This window comes from Labrus bergylta, chromosome 17 (assembly GCF_963930695.1).
Source record: "Labrus bergylta chromosome 17, fLabBer1.1, whole genome shotgun sequence".
Classification (NCBI taxonomy): Eukaryota; Metazoa; Chordata; class Actinopteri; order Labriformes; family Labridae; genus Labrus; species Labrus bergylta.
In genome coordinates, this window is record NC_089211.1 from 2859534 (window position 1) to 2885372 (window position 25839).

The 25839-nt window shown below is 38.2% G+C and overlaps 1 protein-coding gene across 1 annotated transcript; it reads right to left on the minus strand.

Annotated features, from left to right (window-relative positions):
- Window positions 1-995: 995 nt before the first annotated feature.
- Window positions 996-23884, minus strand: LOC109981686 (coxsackievirus and adenovirus receptor homolog). Its single transcript, XM_020630596.2, has 8 exons — window positions 23806-23884; window positions 23559-23671; window positions 20502-20677; window positions 19059-19263; window positions 14841-14993; window positions 13204-13326; window positions 10737-10878; window positions 996-1310 (listed from the first exon to the last, which is right to left on the minus strand). Exons 2-8 carry the CDS (start codon window positions 23659-23661, stop codon window positions 1094-1096), a joined length of 1119 nt encoding a protein of 372 aa, XP_020486252.2. The 5' UTR covers window positions 23662-23671; window positions 23806-23884; the 3' UTR covers window positions 996-1093.
- Window positions 23885-25839: the final 1955 nt, after the last annotated feature.

A 25839-nucleotide genomic window follows, 5' to 3' on the forward strand; every position in this document is an offset into this window, starting at 1 on the left:
GTTAAGGTGTGGAGCATCACTTATCACAGCAGCATGGCTGTTGTATGACATGAATTGCCATCAAAGTTATCTAAATCAATGACTATAATGAGGTCTTTGTCATAAAGTTAACCTCAAACCGTGCTTTGTACCACAGGCCTCTGAGGTACAAAGGGAAGGGTTAATGGGACTGTTCTATATTATGAAACAACTTTTTTCAATGCATATTTGAAATGACCCTCTCAGAAATAATGTTAAAGGAAGAAGTTAGTAGTTCTGTTCCTTTGTCATTGTCTGACATAAGATCTGTTGTTTGTACTGCTTTCCTAAATGTTATGAGGTAAAGGGGCAACCATATGCAGCACATTATGACCATGAATACAATCACTGAGTATAAACATGGTTGACACCAGCGAAAACGATTGGTAGGAAAATTCAGTTTTAGTTTAAGTTTCAAATTTGATTGGGGAGGCTCAGGGTTCAGTTGGTAGAGTCTGTCGTCTCTCAACTTGAAGGTCGTAGGTTCGATCCCCAGCTCCTACAGCCACCAGTCCGATGTGTCCTTGGGCAAGACACTTAACCCCAAGTTGCACCCGCTGCTTTGTCGGCTACTCCGGCTTTCTCCCACAGTCCAAAGACGTGCTCGATATGTTAATAGATTCATCTAAATTGTCTGTAGGTGTGAATGTGAGTGTGACTGGTTGTCTGTCTCTACATGGCAGCTCTGTGATTGGCTAGTGAACAGTCCAGGGTGTACCCCCCCCCCCCCCCCTACTTCTGATGATCACTTGACATAGCAACCTCTGCCATCAGTGTGTGAATGGCATGGTGTGACCTGCGGTGTAAAAGCACTTTGAGTAGTCAAAGGACTAGAAAAGTGCTATACAATGATCAAGTCCATTTCCCAATTATTGATTCTTTAAGGAAAATAAGAAAACTTACATGATTTAGACTGTTTGAAAGTAGCCAACCTGACGAAGTCTTCTTACTGCACAGCTTTGAATTCTGTTATAAATTGTTTTTTTTTTTGTTTAAGCGTCCAGACAGCATTGAATCTTCTCTGCAAATATCACAATGAGAGCCAAACACTAAATTCTAGAACTCCTACTGATGGTTAGACTGCATATTCATCCCTGCCGTCATATTCCACTGGTGTGTATTTGACCGGTGTGTGTCCGTGGCTGTTGTTTGAGGGAGTATGTGTGCACCCTTCATTGAAAGAGCTCACCTCGCTGCCTCCAACCTGACAGTAAGAAACCTGTGGCTGTCGAATGGTGCTCCGGCTCGTGTGGCGACTCACAGGGCGGTTTTCAGGAGGCGGAACGTCCTCCCTGTTAGATATCAGAGCAGAGCAGAGAGTGAAAAAACTACAAAGTGAAATGATTTTTTATTTATTTTCCGCTTTGGAAATAGTTTTTAGGTTCAATCATTTGACTGCAGAGAATTAGGGCTTCCTTTTTTACATGGTGAAATGGCTTGGAAGGCAATTGTAGAGGCTGAGTGAATGGACTGAGCTGTCATTTTAATAAATCAAAACCTTTTTTATGGAGCTTTCGGGTAGAGCCTGACAGGCTGGGTGGATTTGCATTAAAATACTTTCTCATCATATGGGTTAAGAAAGCTGACAATTCCCTTATCATATCCTTGTATAACCTTTAAGATAGGTCCCAATATGGTTATATTTTCAAAGATAACGCCCAGGCTAAACCTCAAAAACAGGTTTGAATGACAATACGAAGAAAACAGCAACAATTCTTAGCATCAAGAAGCTCAACCTTCATTTTTTTTCTATGCACATAACATAAAAGATTCAATATTTCTCGTCCCTACAGATCCAGTTGTATTTCTGTATTTTTTGCATTGAAAGACAACTGCTGTTTTATCTTTTAAGCACAAAGTTACTTGCTTGTAGCTTTTATGTCTACTAGCTATCTGAAAGCCTGCTTGTTTTGGTCCTCCTCTGTGTGCTTGTATCCATATTTACCACAGTGTACGCACCGTTCCCCTGAGCAACATAGCGCTGCCCCGTAGGTTAAGGGCATAAATATTTGTTGTCTTTGCCTATTTGGATGCGTCTCCCTCGAGCTCCTACTTTCTCCGAGGCCCTGCTTTCTCTCCCCCACTTTCACTGAAGCATAAAATTCACTCTGGTGGTGGTTCAACCATCAAACGCTGACAAGGAGCATACAGTACAATCTTCCCTCGTCAACACCGCTGCCAACGTTCAAACTAAGAAAGCTCCTTTGCATTCTGCATTTATGTAACTCTGCCACAGCAGCTGGGATCTGCTCCTCTGTCAAAGATAACGCCTGCACAGCCTGATCGACTTTGGCATTTTCAGATCCTGCAGAAGAATTTTGCTGGCAAATGGAATGGATATTTTTTCTGTTCAGCTGATATGGGAAATAATGTCTGTTGTTTTCGGGGGGCTGTGATTAAGGTGTGTATGTGTTTGACAGGATGTGGGTTAGGAACTCATTCAGTAAAATAAATTACAAACCAATGAATTGTTTTGTTTGCCAGGGGAAGATGTTCATCTTTTTACATAAATTTGTTCTGAAAGTAATTTACACACAAATGAAATGAACACACTTAATTGTATATGTATCAAGTTGCACGGTGTCAGGCAGTTTGTTTGTTACTGAGAAAGATTTGAAAAGGACTACATTTGTTAAAATAATTATTTTGGGGCTTTTTGCCTTCATGTGATAGGACGTGGATAGAGTAGGAAACCAGGAGAGAGAGGGAGTGGGGATTGGCACCCTGCAGGTCGGAATCGAACGCGGGCCACCCACAGTAGAACATCTGTTTTAGGTCAAGTAAAATCCTTCAATTCCTGTGGTTCGTACTAGGATAATTACTCATTTAAAGCTTCTTTTACTTGTGTTTTTTATTTTTTTATTTTTTTTATTTATGGTTTATTTAATAGAGACAGATACAATATACATAGACAAAGTGAAAAGAGCAATCCAATGCAAGCATCATAGTGTTTTCTGCATGTCATCCCCCCTCTCTCTTATCCCATCATTTCCTGTCTCTCTAAACAGCCAAAAGAAAATCAATTAAAAGAACAGGTTAAGTTTTCTAACTTAAATGTGTTTCCCTAGCCTGTCTACAGACGCACCCAATTATGAGAAAAGTCCATCCTCTCCGTCTTTTGCCTGACTTGTTTTTCAGAAATTGTGTGCTCAAACTAGCTGTTTGGAGGTTTTCCCTTAGTGACATCACAAAGGGAAGTAACCCCTGTACCAGGTAAGTGACACTCCCACATTCAGATGTTTGTTCTGCCCTCTGAGTCTGCCTTTCCACACACAAACAATCGGACATATGCTTCATTCATGTGATGTCGGACACATTGGAAAAACGAGTTTCCGAGTTGTAAAATGCACATGAACACCTGCTCAAGTCGGAACAACAACTCGGAAACTCGGAAAACAGGTGCCCGACTTGAAGTCAGAATCGTCATCACATCGGGGGCAAAATATGTTTTGTTAATCTTAACAATTTTTTTATTAATTCACGTAATGTACATCAACTTTTTGCTCAAATATAACTTTTAACAGTGACATTTGACTGATCTTCTTCGTATCTTCTTCGCACCAACGCTGTTTTTTGCTGTTGTTACAACATTCCGACTTTCCGAACTGAAATCACGTGAACACACTAAAGTCGGAAGAAAGACGTCCAAACTTGGAAACTTGGACCACCCGAGCAGCACATGAATGCAGTCTCAGAGCAAGAAAGCCCAAGGCACCAAAGCCCTTACAGACAGAGGCGTGGTCAGACACAGCTCATTTGCATTTAAAGCTACAGACACACGATAAAAAATAACTCAAATAGTTGAGTTTATAGACATGATCAAATACAGTGCATTACAGCAGCTCCAGAAAACAGGGGACGGGAATATACTTATAAAAAATAAAAATAGAAGTTATAAACAGATCAAACATATTTACATCATTTAAATAAAAAAATACAATAATTTAAAAAAATACAATAATGTAAATGTATAATTACACAGTAACTTGTTCTTAAAAAAACACACACAGTGTGTAGCATGAGGTGGTGATGTTGTTACCAGAATGTTAACAGAATGTCCACCTGTTGCTATAGTTCCAAACAGCTCAACAAAGCTGTACAGCATCTCTGAGCTCTTTGTCTCAGTGTTACATACCTACTGTTGTTGTTCAGTCTTGGCACTCTCATTAGTGTTTTTTCTTTTGATTTGCTGCAGGCAACAGTTTGCAGTGGACAGCTTTGATAACCCGTGATGTCTAAAGCAGCAGATGGGCATATTGGTAATTGGATGTTTTAGAGCCAGATATTTCCAAGGAGAAGTTTAAAAAAAAAAAACACACACCAAAAAGGTAAGCGTATAATGCATATATACAGGACCTTGAAGAATTATTTGTTTTTCTTCATATCTGCTAGATGTAAAATTAGCAATTGAATGCTAAAAGGTAAGAAGTTTCAGCTGTTTAAGGATCAATGATTTGTCTGTGTTGTGCTCAGAGCTTGCATAAACTTTCCAGATTGCCAAAAAATATTATATTACAGGTTATAAATTGCCCCCTCCTTGTTTCAAATTTACACCAGATATTGCACAGTTAATGCTCTGATGTTTTGTTCCTCATGAAGAGCTTTAGGGTTTTCTGTCTATACAAATGTAGAGGATTAAGTTCCTGAACTGAGTTGATACTTTGCATGACTCATCTCTGAACTTCTCCACCCCCCACTCAGGCTGCAGTGTTTTTTTTTTCAACTTTGTATCTTTAACACATAATGACGGATGTGATAGTGATAGTGTCTGTTGTCGTGGCTCAAATGATAACTGCATTACCATCTCTCCCCTTTGAGCATTTCACCACTGCATCACAATAGTGTTCAGGTGAGGAGAGTTCTGCTCCTGTGTGTCACAGATATGGAGGAGCTCCGTCAGGAGGATCGTGGCTTGAAGTGCTTCTCTGTCTCTTGTGCACAACCGTCCTCCCACACTGACACGGCTCCCATTTCATCCATCTACTCTGAAAGCATGTGGGCTGCGTTCAACTGCATGTGAACTACAACTCCAAAATATTTGGGAGACATTGTTTACTTGCAAAAAAGTAGAAATCCTCTCAGAGATGTCAGGGAGGCCATCTGCAGAACATCAGCAGCCAGCAGTGAACCAGGACCCCACTGCATGAGACACATTTTCCCATGCTGCCCTTTTTTTTTTTTTAACTAACACAGTTTTGCACTTTTCAGATTCAATATTAAGAGCTTATCAGTGTTCAGAGAATCAAGCACATAGATACTTGCACATGCGGGTTGTGGAGTTTAGTCCCCAAAATATGATGTTCCACCAAATAGGCTACTAAAAGACTGAGAATGATGCTAGAGTAGAATATACCACTGATTTTTTTTTTTTTTTTGCGTCCCTTTTGTTACAACAAAGAATATTGTAGAGCTAGGGAAAACAATGAAGGCTATGCTACAACTTTCTCATTTTTAAATAGACCATCATTTTTTTTATTTGAATTTAAAAACATAAAGACCAACATTCTAACAAGAACCCTCCAAACTCAATGAATAATCTTTGTCATAAAGATTCAGACCCTATGAGGGCAATTAGATCTTAATGGAGCAGTCTAAGCAAAGAACCTGGTAAATCATTGATTTTATAATTGTTGTTGCCACTGACTGAATGCCATTGTTCTGTACTGGCTGGTGTTGATGCTTCTCTCTTTGGTTCTCTCTATCCATGATTTTACCTTTAAAATGAAGTTTTTTCTTGCTACTGTATTCCATTGTTGATAAGTGTTTTGCTAATGTTAAGTTAGTGTTGGGTCTCTGTAAAAACCTTAACCAAGAGAGTATACGGTCTAGACTTGCCCTTTTTTGTAAAGTATGTTGTGAATTGGCTCCATACAAATAAAAGTTGATTGATTGATTTAAACCTCAGTAGTATATTTAGATTTAGCTTTAGCGGAAGTGGAAAAAACAAACAAATCTGTTAGAGGAAGAATGTGCAACATTTTACACCTAAATACAGCAGGAATCCAGTCTCTCCTGTGTAAATGTCTCTCTGAGTCATGACTGTCTACAATGAGCGAGGACTGTGAGTCCCGCCCGCTGTGTTGTTGTTGGAGCCGTGTTTACATCAGGTTTACATGGACGGGACCACCAGTTCCTCCACTTGTGCATAAAAGCTGTTTAAGTGAAGGACTAGAGAGAAGAAGAATAACATACTCACTGCTTAGTTGGATGTAACGCAAGCATTTCTGGTGAGATGCCAAACCTCATTTCGTTACTCTATACTTGTATATGTGTAATGACAATAAAGTTGAATCTCATCTCATCTCATTTTTAGATCACGGTCATTCTGTGCCAATTTACATGAAATTTGAAGCTACGAGCTAACTAAAGTGTGCTACCATTATCCTGCTTACACAACAATGCAGGCCACAGGAAACTGCAGCTCGAGCCAAGTATAATGATGACTGCTGATTGTGCTTAATAGTGCTCAATTATGGTGCTTTTCACTTGATTACTCCTTCGTTCCAATGCAAGTGGATGGGGGTTTGGAGGTGGGTCCCTGGAGGATAGCGCGGGTTCAGTATGGTGGAGGTGTGGCCAAACAGCTGTTTTGGTTTCATGCCAGTGCTCAAGGGTGATATCTACTGGATCAAAAAGTTGCACATTCTTCCTTTAAAGTATTCTAATGCATGTCATTACACTGTCAATGTCACTAAAAAGCACTCTGGAGCTCTTTGAATTGACCTGCTTTGCTTTGCTATAAAGGACAGCTGTGTTTGGCAGAATTATGTTTTTAACATCAAGAGGTGAGATCTGTTTCTACCACTTTGGTTGAGGAGGTTAATATAAGTTACATTTGGAGGTTCCTTTGACTCACATTGATATGCATCTGTTAAATGCTTTCCTTCTATAACAGCTCATATATATTCACAGGCCAGGAGGGCAAACTGTGTTGCCTGCCTCAGATGCAAATTGAAAACAGAAAAAGTAACACAGGACAAAAGATTTACTGCCACAATTAGTAATGTAACCGAGTGAAATTTGCCCTTCCATTGAAACGAGCTTCATGTAGAACAGTGTTGTTCAGCTGAAAGGTTTTGGCATTGAAGCATTACATTTTAACTCTTCTCTTGAATTTCATTTATAAAGAGACAAAATATGACTTTTTTTTTTTTAAATGTGGCTAATTTTTAGACCGAGCGTCTGTCTTACTGTGACAATAATTATGCTTTTTAAACTAATGCTCACTCCCATTACAGAACCCTCAAAGATTCAATGGCCATTATTTTCTCTGTGATGTTTGAACTCCACAGAATCCAATGGTTATGGCCTGTCATAAAATGAGCTGAATGTCACAGAGAGAAGCTTTTATTTACTTTTGTGCAATGGCAATAACAATCATATTGCAAGAAAGCAATTATGTGTGCCATGAGGGGAGTTTAATGGTTTCATTATCTGAACACGAGTTCAGAATAAACGCACAGTCAAAGAGTATTATTCACTGACTCATGTGGCTTGCATCAGTACAATCTGTAATTATTCAAAACATAAACTAAAGTATTGAAGACAAAACCTTGACGTTCAACATACTTTGAAATGTTTCCAAAACGTGTAGTAAGATGGGATCAGGAGCATCACACAGGTAGGAACTGTGAACATTTTCTTGAGTGTAAATAAATAAGTCCAGGATAACTCTCTCAAAGCAAGGATTTATAGGGTTAACCTTATTAAAGGTCACATAGTATACTCCTTTTTAACAAGTTTAAATAAGTCTCAAAGCTCCCCAAAACATGTCTGTGAAGTTTCTTGTCAAAACTCCACTCTGATCCTGTATTTGATCATGCCTAAACTCCAATATTTCAGTCCTGCTCAAAACAGGCTGTTTCTGTGTCTGTAGCTTTAAATATGTAAATGAGCTGTGTCTCACCACGCCCCCTCTCTGGCAGGGCTTGGTTTGCTTCGGCTTTCTTGCACCATGCCCTATTTGTTTACGTTGGGAAGGCAGATTCAGAGAGCAGAACAAACACTAGCTGTGGGAGTGTAACCCACCTGGGGGAGGGGTTACTGCCCTTTGTGATGTCACAAATGGAAAATCTCCAAACATGGAAAATGGAAAATAGCCAAACATTTCCAAAAAATGGAAACAGAGCGGATGGCCATTTCTCATAATTGGAAGGTGTGACAGGCTAGGGAGACACATGAGTGTTAGAAAAACGTGGTCAAGTGTATTTTGCATAATATGTGACCTTTAGCCTAATTTCTGCAGATCTAGAGACCACTTTGGAATCGCATACAATAGCTGGAGGAACCTTGTAATGGGTGAAAATAGTTAAATGTGATATTGATACCTTTCTCGTGTCTTCCTGTGAATAATACAACAGATTTAAGACTAACAGGTTTAAATAGCTACCCTAGCACCTCTAAAGTTCTCATTTCAGTGCAGTATATCTAATTTGTTTATTCTACAGGAAACAAAAGAGTGTCAAATAAATCAGATAATTTAAGGAGGTTCATCTTCTAGACTATTTATTTATGTGAAAGGCAAAGTGACTGCTCAAATATCTTCTGGTTGCCTGGAAACTGCTCAGAGCAACAGACAGCACTCAGCAACTAAACCAAAACAAAAATGTCACCTTGTCATTGTACATTTTGCTCCTGGCAGGCAGATTTTGTTACAGTTTGAACTTCATATTAAACAAATAGATGTAAGAACCGGATCAAGCCCCCTCGTCTATGAAAGGGAAACAGAGTATTTCCAACATGTCAGACTTTTGCTCTCTGATGATGATAATGTTGCCTGCTCATTATTCCTGCTCCTTCCAGAGTTTGAGAATTCAGATTTTTTTTTAAAAAGCATCATTGGCTTTTATATGTATTATATTTCCCAATTGTCTTAACCCAGCCTGTCAAGGCAGTTGGCAGTCCACCAATAGTCTGGCTCTGCATGAGCAGTCATTTTTCTTGATACTCTCGCAAAGTACTTGTTCAGTGCAGTCTAGATCCTATCATGTGAAGTGCCATGAGATAACTTTTGTTGTTCATTTTAGGCTGTTGAAATAGAAACTGGTTGATTGAATGATTGAAAGTTGACTATAACAATTGATCAAATGCAGCAGTCATTCCTTAGGAAGTTTATTAAAGTCAGAAGCAAAGATTTGAAATGCCACTTTCCAGTGTTTGTCAAGATTTAATAACTGCATATTAATGCTGCAAGCCGCACACAAGAACAAGCGAGAGTTGTTGTTGACTGACACTAGCGAGCCTCTTATGTTTCTAACTCTGAGGGAAGACGGAGACGAGAAGAGAGACTTGGTAACTTTTAATGAATGCTACTCAGGCTTTCAGATGCAGCATGCAGCGGAACTGATGTTATTTATAATGTCAGCACTTATATTTGCATCATTATCTACCTGAAGAGAAGCGGATTGTTGCTGCACTTCTCACACAAATCGAAAATTGTTATGCACAAAGTGAGGCTTCATAGGAGACTGAAGGAGAGTCTATGTAGTATATCATATCAAATTAATGAAATGCTCTTTGTGAAAATAGTGGTCATTTTCATAAAATAGGCTAAAGCTCAGCTAACATGTTGGATTATATACTCTGTGAATGAAATTAAGTCATTTTCAAGTGTGTTAAAAAAATCCTTAGTTTAGCTTCAATGTCATGAAATGCCTCAGGTACAGTACATCTTGTGGAGAGAAACTCACAACACCTCCTCTGCGCATCCTCCTTGCACATGCTGGGTAGGTGTTGTGACCTCTGAATGACCTAAGAAATCAAACTCACAAGATATGGGAGGGGTGACATGCTCCAGGTAGCAAAAACTGGATATAACCAGATTTCACAGTTAGAATTTTCACTTTTGATAGATTAGACATATTTTGAGGTCCCGATGTGTGTGGCAACAGCTTCTGAATGACATTGTGGTGGCATATGATTGGTTTTTAATGATAAACGCTAAATAGGCAGTGTTTCTCTCCATTCATGAACTATCATAGGGTTAATTTATGTCATGAATAAAAGAGGGGTGTTGGACCGATAAGATCAGAACTCTTCTGGGAGGTACTCAGGATCTGTTGGATGTTTTTGCGTGCCAAACAACAATACATAATTTCCAGACTCCACCAGATATGATTTGTGTTTTTGACTCCAATATTTTTCTTAAGATTTTTTATCTCCCAGAGAATTGATAAGGAAAAACCAAGCCGTATGTAGTCTAGACTTGTGTAATCTCAAAAGTCTTCTCTCACGGAAAAACTAATTCTCTCACTGTTCTTCATAATGTTATTCTATTATGGGGTTTATTTCTTTAATTATCTAAATGGCTTCAATGTGTGTTAATTTGTGTGGAGACAGAAACATTGATTATGGTTTCTGTCTCTTATAAGTTGTTTTTGACGTGTGTTTTAACTTGTTTGTGTCAAAAAGTGATTTATCGAATTAATACTTATTTATGCAGGAAAAAAAACCTTTTAAATTAACATTATGATGTTTTGACCAAATGCTCACACCCTCTAACATAAGCTCGCAAGCTGACAGAACTGCTCAACAATAACAGAGGCTCAAGTTTCTGACTCATGGGACTTTTGGGTGATAAATGAACACTCGGAGAAACTTGTCAGACAGTTTGTGGATTTGTTCCCCCCTTGCAGCGGCTCACTTATCTAACCATCAAGCTGCCAACACCTTTAACTGTGCCCCGATGTCTCTGCTGGAGCTGCAGTGCTGTGCCGTACCTGATCTCATTGGAAAACTCCTTTTCATGGCGATGTCTGCTGCTCAACTTCCAGAATAACAGCACAATGAAGACCAGCAGGATGAAGATGAGAAGCAGAGAACCCACGACGGTGCCGACTATCACCGCTGCTCTGTTTGGAGCTGTAAAATCAGCATGAATAGCAAGGAATTATTCTCTCAGAAGCTCTGCGGCAGGGAAGAACAATGTGAAAAATGTACTAGACTGTATTATTCTTATTTTCTAGTGCGTGGATTCCAACCCTTTTGGCCTGCCAACTCTTAAAGTTAAATATTGTACTCTCACAGCATTAAAACACACTGTATAGTCATTGTTCAACGAAATCCATGGATTGCCAAAATTTCAATTTCTCATTACACAACCAAAAAATGACTTATTTTAAGAAAATAACGTAACTAGGGACAACGGGCTCATTTTCTTCTCAAATTTTTAAGAAGAAATAGCCTATTAATTTCATTGTAAGCAGCCAATTAGCTTACTCTCAACCTTAATATTTACAGTCTATACTCTCAACTCATTAGAAGCTCAAAATGAACAGGTGGCAGGTTGTTTGTGTCAGACATGATAATCAATTTCACTTCATTCACCCTTATTGCAGTAATGTAGTTTAACTTCTTCATTAAAAGTTGCTTTGCATTGTGTAAATACGCACTAGTACTTATCATTATGGTTACTTGGGCAGTATTAATATCAAAGGAACACATAAACTTTATGTAGATAATTTTTGTAACTGGGTTAATTGTCCGGTGATCTGTTTGGTAATGTCTTCCAGAGATCGTAGTCCTGCAGTCCTACAGTCCTGTGTGTTTGTTGTGTTTTCCCCATTCCTCTCTCATTACTTTTTACCCCCACTTAAGATAATTACCTTACACAGAGGATTGTAAACTTGAGAACACTTGTTAGCAATAGTTTTTCGTGTGTTGCTGTCCTTTTATCTGAATAAATATATGTTTGTGCAGGTTTATTTTTTAAGCTAGCATCAGGAGACTCTCCTCTTCAGCTGTTTTTGGTCAAGTTGTCACTTGTGTACTTGAATTGCAAGATATTAATTAAAAACATTTGTTTATGCTTGTAGACAGTTCATATGGCAGCAGTGATAACTTAGTAGGTATAATAGTATTTTAAAATTTCAGTTAGAAAGATACGAGTATTATTATACACTAAAGTTACAGATGATAAACTGTGGCCCTGAAATTGAATGTTTTATCAAATGTGCTTATGCTATAAAATATGTATGTTACATTAATTTGCATGCTAATGTCACTCAATACAGATAAATAGAGGTAGAAGTTGCAGGTGGGACGGAGGTAATTGTTTGGCTTTGTGAAGCAAACTCTTGAAACAGGTTGCCTATTTCAACCAAACAATGTTGTTTTAGGCATAAGGCTTAATACTTTGAGACATTACATTCACTTTCCTTTAATTATTTAATTAATTTTCTTCATCCTAAAACTGTGAGAATTGTGTGAGCTATAAAAAAATAGTCAGTGGTCAGTATTATGTTTTGGAAGACAAAGAAAAACATGATAGTAATGATGATTTTTATTTTATTTCTATCCATACAAGCTTTAAAGTTAAGTACTGAATACACTACTAGACTGAATGTAGTGTAGTTGACCTGTTTTAAAATGTCTTGTAAATGATTTTACAGGGCCCTATGCTTTGGGAACCTCTGGTCTAGGACAGCATACTACATGAAAATGAATGATTCCCTCCCTAAAGCCAAAGATCTGCACACCAGGAGAAGAAGTTATGGACTCAACAAGATGTAATACGGGGGTATGCTCCACAGATCATAAGGTAAACGAAGACAAACTTATTTTATGGATCCACAGAAAGGGGAGGACCTGTTTGAGTCTTAACCTAGATATGATTTATTACATAATGTTACACTAAATCACTGACCGTACTCCCTTTCAGTGCATTTACCATCCCTATTCATTCCCTGTGAGGCAGCTCTGGTATTCCTCTGCTTTCTCTCTTGTTCAGAGATGGTTTTAAGGAGTCCACTTATTTTCAGTTGCTGCCATTTTTTGTTTCATTAATCTAACTTCATATAGGTAAGAGGGTCTGTTGACGTATTAGGCAGCAGTATCATCTCACCATCACTCAAGAGTGACTTTGTGACTGAGCAGCAGGAAGTGGGTGATGAATAGTACAAGACCAAAGACATTTTGTCTATAATGATTAAAGTGATGTTTTTGACAGCAATTTTGACCTTCTTCTGTCATTGTAAGACAACATAATAAGGATATAACACAGCGATGTTTCTGAACACTGCAGTTAAATCCCTGTGAGGGAGAACTGGGGCAACGGGGAGATTGTGGCAGAGCTACAAAGAGAGAAGACTAAAGAGGATGAAAGTAGGGTCTTCTGTGATTGCATGAGTGCGTCATGTGTGATATATGTGGACTGAAACATTCTGCACGGGGGTGTGTTATCCTCACGTTTGCTCGCTTTCAAGTTGATCCTGCAGTGTTCAGCTCCAACAGCATTGTTCGCCGCACAAAGGTAGATTCCTGCAAAGCTCTGCGAGTGGTTGCTGATTTTCAGTTCCCCTGTTACGCTGTCTGAGAGAACACACACACACGCCCACAAACACAGATTAACTCATGTACTGTACATGTGCTCAACACACAAGGGGATTCCATGAGGATACCACAGAAAGGGATCCTTCTACAAGTGTTACAATGATTTAGTTGAATACAACAAAGTTGTGAAGGTGACGCTAACAGTCTGTTCAAAGACATAATCCTTCAACTGTAACTCTCTTCTTGCTTTTTCAAATTGCTAGTCTTGGCAAAGCATTAAAAAAGGGAATTCTGGCCAGAAGTCCTGTTTAGCTAACCACTATCTACACTAAAAGTACACAGACGTTTGACTCACTCGCTACTGAGTCTTTTAAAAATATAAAACATTTTATTGTTAACTTATAAAAACTGTAGTACGACTTCAAATCCAGAGGAAGACAGTTATGCAACTTCTTGGATGTCAGCGGCCTCTAAAAACCAACAAAGAAGAAGAAGTCTTTATCATTGCCAGATAATACAGATAGGGTTCAGAGATTGTGAGCACACGTGATGCAGGACGTAGAGGATACAGAGGAAGATGACAGGGGTGAAGACTTTGACTGAGCTGCAGTAGTATTGTAAGTTATCTGACAGTAAGCTACTTCTGTCGTTTGCTGTTCATCTCAGGTTCATAAAATAGCTGCAGCGGGCTGGCAGCTTCTAGCTAGTGGGTGTTGTGTATTGCTGTTGGAATCTGTTTCTAGCTTACTCAACTGCATTAATATTGCAAGATAGCATAGTCACCTGACTGTACTTTAAATCTGGGACGAATAACTTTGGCTTCAGTTGGCTGTTAGTTGGCTGTCAGCTGCTTGCTAGCACATTTTGCATATTGCTTTTGCATAGTAAGGTGAGATGAATCTGCTTTAATATTACTGGCTGTCGTTTTTGCTCGTTGCTTCCTTTTTTTATAAGCGATTCCTTTTTTTGGTGACTATGATACGGTTTGTGATGGTTCATAATATTAAACGTTTTTTATGTTCTGAAGCAACGCACAATGAATAACCCGCATTTTATATATTTTAACTCAAGATAATTACATCAAATTAAAAACAATATTGTCAATGATTGTTGTATTAAAAAATCATTAGCACCCGATTAAATCAATCCCTTCCCCCCAAAAGCTCCCCAGATCACATTTTGCTGTCACTACACAAAACCCCCGTCAGTTTAGTTAACAAGTTCAAAACATTTCAAGAATTTTCTTCCTTGGAAAAGAATTAGCATATAATAGGGAAATATTCTAATGATCTTCCAATTGTTCACAATAAGTCCCCCCAAAATGTAAGTAGAATATAAACTGTTTATCTGAATAACTCCAAAAATTACAAATTCCACTATCTTGAAAATAAATAATAAACAAAAAAGAAAGTACTGTAAGACAATGAGTTATTCCAACACATAATTGAATACTGTTATAACAGCAGCGTCTAGACCTCACCCCATTACACATGCTCGTCATCCCTCTCTTTGATGTGCAGTAATGTCATGACGTCAGCAGAGGTCACACTTACTCTGTGAGACAGCAGCGGGGATGGGGCCTCCACTTTCCCTCCTCCACCAGTATTTTAAGGGAGTGGAGCCTTTCGCAGACTTGCAGTGCAGAGACACAGCTTCCCCGACCAGCTCCCGTCCCTCTGCCCAGCATTTAGGCACAGACGGCTTGGCTGAAATCAAACAACAAATGGATAATTTCATGCTGCCATTTCCATTCCAATGCTGTGAAAAAAACTAAAGCTTCATGGCTCTGTGATCAAAAGGGAAGCCACATTTTTAGCTTTAGTTGGATAAATTGAAACCATAAAGATAAATTTGAACATCAAATCAAATTCTATGTGAGCATTGAGGTAATAATGAAGGGGCATGGCGAGTATTGCTGTTAGGAAATAGGACAAGGTCATTACGATGTGTCTTGATGAAAATGGGATTGATTGTGTTACATGATTGTGGAGTATTTGTTAAACCTGAGCATTTCACTCGAGGGATACTTTTTATCCTTTCTCTTGAACATTCATGTTGATTCTAATGTTTTTCTAATGTTTTTCCTTCTCAGGACTATGTCTGTGTCTGTATGAACACTGCTCAAGGCTTTCTGTTGATAAGCAAAGCACTGCAGTTTCACACTTCTCTGGTTTCCATCTATGGTTGAGGTGATTTTATCTGATGGAGGTTTGATACCAATTTTGATGTGAGAAAAAAGACCGGAGACATTCTTGATCTGTGACATAATGAAGTGAGTTGAAGTTGCTCGCTCTTTGAACTGTGTTGAAAGGAATTTGCATCCATTGAACATAAACATGTTTCTCTTTTGAAATGACGCTGAGACTGCAGACTCTATGCCTCTAACAGTTGAGTATTTGACTCTAACTGTAAGTGATGTTGACATAACCTTGGCTGAGTTTTATGTAGATCCAGAGGTTTGCGGATGATATTTTTGGCTTAGCAGGTATTTTGGAAGTAAAGGAGTAGATCACGTACAGTATATATTCTACATTGTGATGCATAATAAATAATTAACAAGATATGTGTCTACATCATTTATCCAATCCAAAATCAAAGTTAGCAACATTTCAAGTTTCAGCAGTGGAGTTAAACCTCATAAAGGCGGACAACCATGAGACCTAAACACACTTTCATGATATCTGAACTGTGTAAACTGACACTGTGACTTGATACTGGGGTAAGGCTCTGTGTCCATGTACGTCCGTCCTGTCTCTATGACAACAGTCTGTTGGCAACAGCCGCTGTATGACACAGCTCCGTAACTTTTTATTGTATGTTTTTTACTTCAGGTTGTTTTTTTTTTTACTCCGGCAGACACGGAGCAAAGAGGATTTGATACAAGACACGATCTGTAGGCGGAAAAATTAAGTCAAAACTAAGTCAAGGCATCAGCGCGTTTCTGAAATGTTGTAAAGATTTTCAACTTGAGTGCTCGGAGCGGCCGCACAAAAAAGGTGGAGCACGTGGAAAAAAAGCCTCTGGGTGCTGCGCTTCTTCTCCGGGTGGCTGCTTTCTGCTGCGAACGCTCTCCACTCATTGAAAACAAATGAAAAAGGAACCCTCAGAACAAAACGCTAGGTGGACACAGGGCCTAATGGAACATCACTGTCACATCAAGACAATCAGGAGACTTTATTTGGTGTTTAAAAAAACATCAACAATTGATTATAGAAAATTGCAGCCCAATAACAGGCCCATACATATGCACTAATACAATTTAATGGAAGATGATCAATTAAGGTGAAAACTTCCTTTTTTACTATGTAGGTTCATTAACTTTCAGAATATGGTTGTGGAAAAATAAAGAGACATCAGCTGTAATTTGTTACTCTACTTGCTTAAAATTGTCTGAGCAAAAGATAAATCTAAAATAGCAAGCCGATGATGGGTTGTTGCTATCTATTTTGATAGCCTGATTGCACCACACAATGGTGTATAGTAAAGCTCTACTAAAAATAATTGTGTACCCTCAACCGGAAACTTTGGTTTCCCCCCAAAAAATGGAAGAGTCACAACAAATCAAATCATCAATTATTCTCTAAAACTACATCCTGGCTGGCTTTTTACCCACATCACTTTGATTTGGAAGCTGCTTTTAAACGGGGACAATAATTTGCTTAGTCATGATAAGATGTCACAGCACAAAGTTATTTATTAAGTCATAAAATCATAATAAATAAATCTGCCAATGAGGTGACCTCCTCAAGCACAGTGTGTGCTCATGCTCTTCAGATAAGATGAGCTGGACACGAATCAAGTAAATTACTTTAACCTTCTGGCTAACTTTAAGACTTACACACTGACAAATGGCTTAAAGTGAGGTGTCATTGCAAATTACCAGAGCCTCTTTTCAGTGTCTCATCCACTGCTCAATCTAAATAGTGCAACATAGCTTTTTTTTTTCCGTAAAGCTGTCTTCCTAATATGTATTCTTTTAATCCCTGTGGTCAAAATTAAGAGCACAGCTGTCTCTAGGAACCTGACTCAGTTTCTTACATTAGCAAATGTAGCAATCTCTTTTTGGTTATGAATTAATATCATACAGTGGAAGCTTCAAAGCTAGTTAATGGACTTATTGTTCAGATCGTAAAATACCAATTCTGACACAGAAAAATTGGAAACTAGGGAAAAAAATGTCTATTTTTGCCCTTTTTTATCCAGATTGGCTAAAGCACCAAGAGAATTGTACAATTTGACACAAACATAGGGAGCACATCCTCATGGAACAAAGACTTCTAACGTTACAGAAAGTACCTGACCTGTAAAAGCCTTAACTAATTGCACACACAGAAAAGTCCCCTCTCCTTATCCTCACTCACAGCCTTGTGAGTTGTGACCATTATCTACACTTGTTTTTAGGTGTTTTTAATCTTTGTTTTAAAGTCAGGATTGACTGTGAGGACTAAACAAAAGGAATGAAAGGAACTTCTACTGCAGCTCCTGGTGTGACTGCAGCTCTGCAGGAGGATGAATCTCAATGTCAAGTTTATAGACTGTGCACAAAAAGCAAGCAGGCATTTATCACTAATTCAATATACTTTGCTTGTAATGCTATCTCTTCCAGGAGATTATGCTTAAATGAGAAACATCCACCTTTTGGGAGATGCTGTTTAACAATCAATGAAGTTATGAGGTTGCCACTGCAGGCTGTTCCTAGAATTCAGAAGTTGTTGATACATTTGAGGAGTGCTGAAAACTCAAGCAGTTGAGCATAGACCATACTGAGCATGAAATAGTACACAGGAACAGCTAGGGGCATAGGGAACAACAACAATCTCACAGACTGATTTAACTCATTCACAAGAGGGGAACATCAACACCCACTGTGTTGCCTAGCAACGTAGCGTTTTGTTGTTAGTGTGCCCTATGCGGTGCTGAGAGTACACAGTACAGGCTGTCTTGCCTTTTCATATGTTCCTGTGGGCTGCATCTGCTGTGGAGTTTGTATTGCCTGTCCAACTCCTGTGCTGTTTTATGAGGCTCTGGCATGACAACCCAAACCCTGACCCAAATATGTTGCGTTTTTATTTGATTTAATTTTTGAAGCCTGATAATCCATGTTGCACCCACCTTGGCCTTCATAACTTTGCATTCTAGTTCTTTTGTGAGTGTTTTTTTTTTTTTTTTTGGGGGGGGGGGGGGGGGGGGGGCGCTCCTGTTTTTGTCTTATTATAGGGCATACCTGGTTGGTCATTCACACAGGCTGCTGATCGATAGGCAAGGGACATATTTTTTAATTTGATTGAAGGGCTCTAAGACGCAGTGCACATCGTAATGTTGTTCCATTGGTCTGTTTTATTAACTTGTTCAAGCACTTTTTCACAGCCAATCATAAAGGTGCTCTTCAGTTCCACTTTTTAAAAATAAAACAGTGTGACATTAAACTGGGCTACTTTTAGGTAACTTTTTTAGGTCAGTATCTGATGACTTTAATGCACAAGGCATGCACAAGACTGCTTTGTTTTATTTCTACTGAAATAAAACAAAGCAGTCTCAAAGGATATACCTGCCTGTACGCTAAATTTAGTGAACTACTGCAATTGCATCCACATGAATGAATGTGACCTTTTTCTCAGAAAATAAACATCCCAAAATGTTACATTTTAATTTGTGCAGCAACGTACTCCTTCAAATGAAACCACTCCTGTTGTTGTCAAGGGTGATGGACATAAATAATGCAGTCAAGTAACATTTATGTTTGAATACTGGAATCCGATGCCGGGTCTTACCCATGACTACTAGTGACACCTTGCGCATGTCCACTCCAGGTGACTTCCTCACTTTACACTGGTAGGTGGCACTGTGAGCAGAAGACAGTACAGATATTGAGAGCGAAGCGTCACCCATTGACGGGTCAGGAGCCGCAAAGTGAAGGCCTTTTGCAAGAGCTTTGTCACTATGAAGGTATTTAGTGCCGCTGGTGTAGGAAATGAGCTGATGGAACACATAATAAAACAGATTAAACAGAATCAACATATGGGTCTCAAAATAAACTGTATTGGTTCTAACTAATTATCACATTAGCATAAATGTTATAGAGTGATAATACAGTATGGCAAGTCTGTTTGTTTCAGCCTGTTCTGTGAGCCTCTTACATCGTTTTTGTAAAAAAAGTCAATTTGCAGTGGAAATACATTTAGTGTCAGATTTAGAAGAAGTGCTGTTCACAACCAGACTATTAAAATGTTTGACTGCTTTGCAAAAACCATATGTTTGTAAAAGACCCAAAACTACTGAGCAGGAGGAACACATTCTGACCTGATCAGTCCCTGTGATTTACTGAGATCAAATGACGCTGCCTAAGGCCAAAGAGGAGACGGAAAAACATAATTTTAAGACTCAAACATTTCTGACTCATCCTATATCAAAGACGAGTCGGATAAAAAAAACATTTATATACAATTTAAAAGACAGAAGGTTTTCAGTCACCCTGTTTTCTAAATTTGGATTTAGACAGGCACACCACATAAAATCTGAATTAATTTGATGTTTTATTTTTTCACCTGGCCTGATTCATGTTTTATTGTGATTTCTGACCTTTGTTCTGACAAATGCATTCTTAAGTCTAATTAGGTCAGAGCCTCTTTTCATCTGAAGGGGCCATAGAATTAGTTTTTGTTTCTTAGGAAGAACTTTGTAATTAATTACATAGTTTAGGGAATGGTGGAGAGAGCATTGAACTGTATAGCAGGTCAACTTAAAATATTAAAATACAGGAAAAGTACAGCAAGTAAAGTCTCCAATCTCAAGGAATAATGACTGAACAGAAAATAGCATTATTTCAAGAACCCTATATAGCTTTTACAGGTATAACTCAAACTTGGAAATAGTTTGGAAGAAGAGACAGACACATACATATTCACACATTTACTTAGACTTACATTCATTTCCTGAAGATTTCCACTCATCTTAACCTCGTCGTTACCCAATTCACTGACCCAAATGTCTGCTTTTCCCCATTTGGGACCAAAATTTGATAATCCGTCCCCAATTAACTGGTCTTAACTCTGAAATGTGTCCCCAAATGTAGGCGAAATCAGACCCACACAAGCTCACACAAGGGCATCTTAGCATAAATTAGTCGCTCTGCTATATAATCCGTTTATATAAGACCCTACATATACATTAATAGTATAAATGAACCATCTTCATTACATATTACATACTCTTACCATCTGATCTTTCTGCATAGTGTCTGGACTGACCACAGACCATTCGATGTCCAGTTCTCCGGTGTCGAAAGGGCTCAGTGTGTATCTGCAGCCCAAAGTCACACTCTCTCCCTCAGCCTTCTGGAGGGTCTGCGGGCTGGTCGACGTCACCTGTATCCCTAATGTCATCTTCAATTCTAAAGAAAGTCAGGCAAGTCTTGAATTTAATCACAGACACAAATTAACTGTTCCATAATCCCCAATTGTAAGCCTCAAGGATGAATATAATGTATTCTCATTCAGAGAAGCCTTTTTGACACTGAGCTGCAATTTATGGTATTCATGCTCACATTTTAATGGGTACGTTTCATTTTTATTTGGATTCATTTCTCAAAGGAAGTCTAGCTAAGAGAGACATAAAAATGGCAGTCAAAATGATGCACAGCGGCTTAAAGACCTTCAGATATAACTTTTAACGACAACATTTGTAGCGTAATTATTACAGAGTTTAGATCAAAAATATAAATACATGATTCAAGGTCAGATGAAGCCCCTTGGTCCTTCTTGGAAAAAAATTAAACATATGAAGCTTTTGTGTCTTGAAGTATATCTCTACTACCATAATGGTGTTTTCAAACATGCGCAAAACTCCTGAACACTTTCCAGCTGTGCTACAAGTAATGTGGCACGATTTTAATCAAAATGGTAATCATGATGATATTTAACAATTTTGAGCTCCTGATTATTCATCACGTAATTAATTGTTTTTGGGTACTTTTAAAAAGACTGTTTATTGTTTATATAAAAAAAAACATATCCTGCTACTATCCTATTGCCAGGGCTGGACTGGGACAACCAAGTGAGGCAAAATAAAGTTGTATTTAAACAAACATAAATATAAACTGTAACATAAAATATGATGAATAACCTAACATGGTTTAAATAGGGTTATGTATTTCTTTTCGTATGGTCAATAGAGGACCACATAGAAATGTCAAGTTACTGTGCACGTATTTTAAAACATAAATAATCAATTTCAATTGTGTTACTTTGATTGTTGGAAGGTCGAAATCGTGATCACGATTAAAATTCAATTAATAGCGTAGGCCGCTCTGCAAGTGTAAACTTGGCTGATTGTTTACACACCCACTCTCCCTTGGCTAGCTCGTGCCAGGCTCCTGGTAACATTTCCATGTGAAGTGGAGGTGAGCCCATGTGTGAAAACGCAGGAGCAAATATTCAGGAAAATTCACTGCGGGCGATCATCAAGGTGATGATGTTTATGTCCCGTGACTGGTTCAGAACCGGTGCAATCTCCTTCATACTCTTTCTGCTACCCTTTATGGTGAACAGCTACAGTTGATCCTGTTCTTGTTGTTCACAGGAAGAATGTGCCTTGTAGGTCATATACTGAGAATTAGTGGCTCAGACAGAGGGTAAAGTGTTTTGTTAATTTTTAAAGGAATATTTTCAGTCTCCAGCACAGTTTTATTTGCCTTAAATATAACACCACTTGTGTTTATATTTGTTCTACTCAGAAACAATGTTTTTAAACTAACTATGATTTGGTAAGGGTCCACAATTTTTTTTCAGTGTTAGTTATTTAGTCTGAAGATGTTTGTGGATTTGGTAGACGTGTGGTTTAAATAAAGCACAACACTTTTTCATTGATTTCATTGGTTTCTCTGGTGTTTTAAAAGGCTGTGAGGCAGGTTCCAGTCACTTCAAACATATCTAAGGTGTCAGTTGTGTTTCCATGTTAAACTGCTGTAAAAACTAAAAAACTAAAGGGTTGCTGATATTGAGTGAGTAACTTCCGGCTTACTATCCTGGCCAACTGGCGACATGGGACATTCTTAATTTTTTCATATTTCTTCATTTCCCTCTCTAGGTGACCTGGATAAAACCGTTAGGCTCCTCTGGCACCAAGGGGAAGAAGATTTTCCCCTTGGTGCGTCATCAGTCCGCCAGCTAATTCAATTGAAATGAAACATCATGACTACATCTCTCATCTCTCTTGGAGATCTACTCCGCTATTATGAGTATTACATTTTTTTATTCTTAAGTGGTTTGAGAGAAGTGGCCATGTTCCCATGCATCCTTTTAGCCCACAACAACACTTATTTTTCATTTGACTTTTATGGTTGCATCTCGCCAACATGCAGAATTGTTCTTCTGCTTTTAACACTTTTTTTAACAACCTTCCTGAAAATGTGTTAACCAATGAAATTGTAAGTGAGGGATGTAAATATTTTTATTTGATAAATTTCACTATATTTAAGGTTAATAGTCAGTGGACTTCTATTTTTCAGAATTTACTATTTATTTTTGTATACCGTAAAATATGAAGTATAAGTTGCACCATATATAAGAGACAAAAAAGGTTTCAACGGTCTTCCTGCGTGACTATTTCTATTGTGTTATACAGAGAAGTCTACAATGGTCAGTTTCTGTGCAGCTATGTAGCTCTTTTAGTGCCATCTGTTTTCTCTTCGGGTACTTCTACCAGTTACAGTAGTGGAGTAGTAGGTAGTTGAGCTCAGTTATATTGTTTTGATTGAGAGGAGGCACCCTGGTGGTGGAATTTACATACTGTGTGTTTAAGACAAGTTTAAGCACAGTGAAACAGAATTATTTAATTTTTACTGTTCACATATCATATACAAAGAAAACTGCACTTCCATTTATAAAAAAAACTACTCTTTTAAAGGGAAATATATATTTGAGAACTGCAGCTCAGTCTATCAGACGTTCCACCCTGAGTAAAGAAATAAACAAGACAAAACATATGAGCTCAAATCCCTGGAAACATTAGGGAGTAAGCACTCATCTGGAGGCCTAATCTCTAAATCTGATTGGACAGACAGTGAGCGCCATGGTAACACATGGGGAAGCTTACTCCACTGAGGCCTTCGGCTAAGCAGTGTTCAACAGAGATGAGACTTGTAGGTCTGTTATCGCTTCCACTAGGATGCTTCGTTCAATAACATGTTAGAAAGCTAAAGTTGGTTAAATGGTTTCTATAGGCTCACATAGAACCCATAGTTGTGTATCTTTACTGTAAGTCTGTTTTCTTACCTGTGCTCAAGAAACCTGCAGTGCAGAACAAGTAAACAGACAGCCAGGACGGACAGCTGAGGAAGGACAGTGGCATCAAACAATTGCAGCTTTGTCTGATCATGATGGTGGTCCTATTAAAAACAGAAAAAAGAGCATGTGGTCATATTAAATCACATTATAATATCTAGTAAGAACCGTGCACCAATATACAAGTTCAGGAAATTTAAAAAAATACAAAAACAAACGTAGTATTATTTGATCCTACCTGAATGCAGATTCTACATCCAAATGTCAAAAGGATCAAGTAGGACTGTGTTGCCTGCGGATCTTACCTTACAGGGAGCTCCTCCTTCACTCCCACCTAATTACCATGAAGACGTCTGACTGGATGGGAGCTCACCTTTTTTACATGTTTACCAGGAGGTTGCCTTGGTATTGCTATTCAGCTGTGCAAAATGCTTTACTTTCCCATTTATTTGGAGTTACAACCACTCCAGTTGAGAGACAAAAAATTGTGTTTTACAATTTTAGTCAAATGAAATTCAACCAATGAGAATTGCTTGGAGAAATAGGAAAGAAGGCAGCTGTAGATGCATATAAAGCAACCCCTTTGTGAGGATTAATGACCATGTAAATATAGGTAGTGAAGCAATGTGTAAGCCTTTAGTGAAAAAATAGATGATGTGATACATTATTAAGATTCATGGAGAAGCATTTTAATTTGTAGTGATGATGTTAAATTTCAGTTTTGAGTCATGTCTACCTAAGGAGTGGAAACGTTGTGTTACAAATTTCCTTTTTCTTCTCTTTTTTTTGTTTGTAACACCACTAGTTTCAAATAATATAAAGGACAAGGAGAACACACAAGATCAGGTTGTTCTGTCAGAAGCACCTGACAGCAGGGTTTCTATATAATACCAGGTTGTATGAAAAGCTAATCTTCATGCTGTTTTTTTTTTCCAGAAGAAGAGCTTTTCAAAATGAGAAACTGTTGTGGCCTTCAGTGGACACATTTAATTTATAGTTAAAGGATAATAAAACTTGCTCGGCTGTAAAACTGAATTGCCCTTTTGGGATAAATAAAGTCCTCTGAATCGGAATCAACATTTTTTTTTAATCAGCATGCAAGTTTTCTAGTGTTGTTTGCCTATTTGTTTTGACATGCTTTGGGCAACGTGTGTTGAAAGATATTTCTGATTTATAGCGACCAGATGCTGCAACGACAGAACCAGAGCTAGCCAAAATACACGCCAAACTCCATTCTGACCCCTACAAGTACACCTATTTCATTTTTTAGGGACTCAGAGACTAACTGGTTTAAGATAACTTTTAGTAAAAGCAATATTTATTCTTAAGATAAAACCATGAAACTTGAAATCCTGACTTTTCCTTAGATTCAATACTGAAGAACCAATATTTGAAAAAAGTGTTTGCGACTTCCTCTTGTACTGTATGAAATCTGACAGGCCCTGAACAACAGCTAGACTGATACTTGAGCCTGCTACTTGCTTGTAAACACAAAGGAACATTTAGCTTAAGAGCCTGGTACCTATATCCCTGGGAAACACAGGACAAAGAAAAACAAAACTAAATGGAGAGAGAGAGAGAGAGAGTACTAACATTGATTAGGTGGACACAAACACTACTTCAAATGAATGTTAATGCTGTTCCTTGTCTGCTGGGTGTGTAAATAAGCATTTGCTTGCTCTTGGTATTTTACCATCTTGGAATTAAATGCAGAATCTCAAGTCAAGATTCAGAAGCCAGTTAATAAATCCTGTGGGAACTCGCTCCTAGCACTACTACATTAGCAGTAAAACACACACAGAATTTTTGAGAGAATTTCAAATTTTCAAATTGTTTTAAATAAAAAAAACACAAACAACACAGTTGTTCAACTTGAGATTTTGGCCTTACAGTGAGTCGTTTTAGACCAATAACATCATGCCAAGTTTGACTTCCATGGGATAGATAACAAGAACAATAAAATGAAACCAAGCAAATACAGCAGGACGTTTCTCTGCTTGGATAAATACTGAGCCTTTAGAAGCATTAAACATCAAGATCGTGATTCAATTAAGGATTGTGTGACTTTTGTACCTGTTTACCCACTGCCAATGAGTCAGAAGGATTAATTCACAAAACACAAGCAGAGGGTTAAAGCACCCCTAAAAGATTAACTCACGGCGTCCCTCAGCGCCAATGCTGTTTGCATGTATTTAAATGAACCATTATGCAAAAACAATATGCACAAAAAACCTTTTTATATAAAATCAGCCGGCCTCATTGCAAAACGAGT

Coding starts and splice junctions, on each gene's coding strand:
- LOC109981686 (XM_020630596.2), bottom strand. CDS start 23,661: ATGATCAGACAAAGCTGCAATTGTTTGATGCCACTGTCCTTCCTCAGC. Junction 19,264..20,501: donor CTATGCAGAAAGATCAGATG/GTAAGAGTATGT, acceptor GTGTTCCATCAG/CTCATTTCCTACACCAGCGG. Junction 10,879..13,203: donor CAACTTGAAAGCGAGCAAAC/GTGAGGATAACA, acceptor CTGATTTTACAG/CTCCAAACAGAGCAGCGGTG.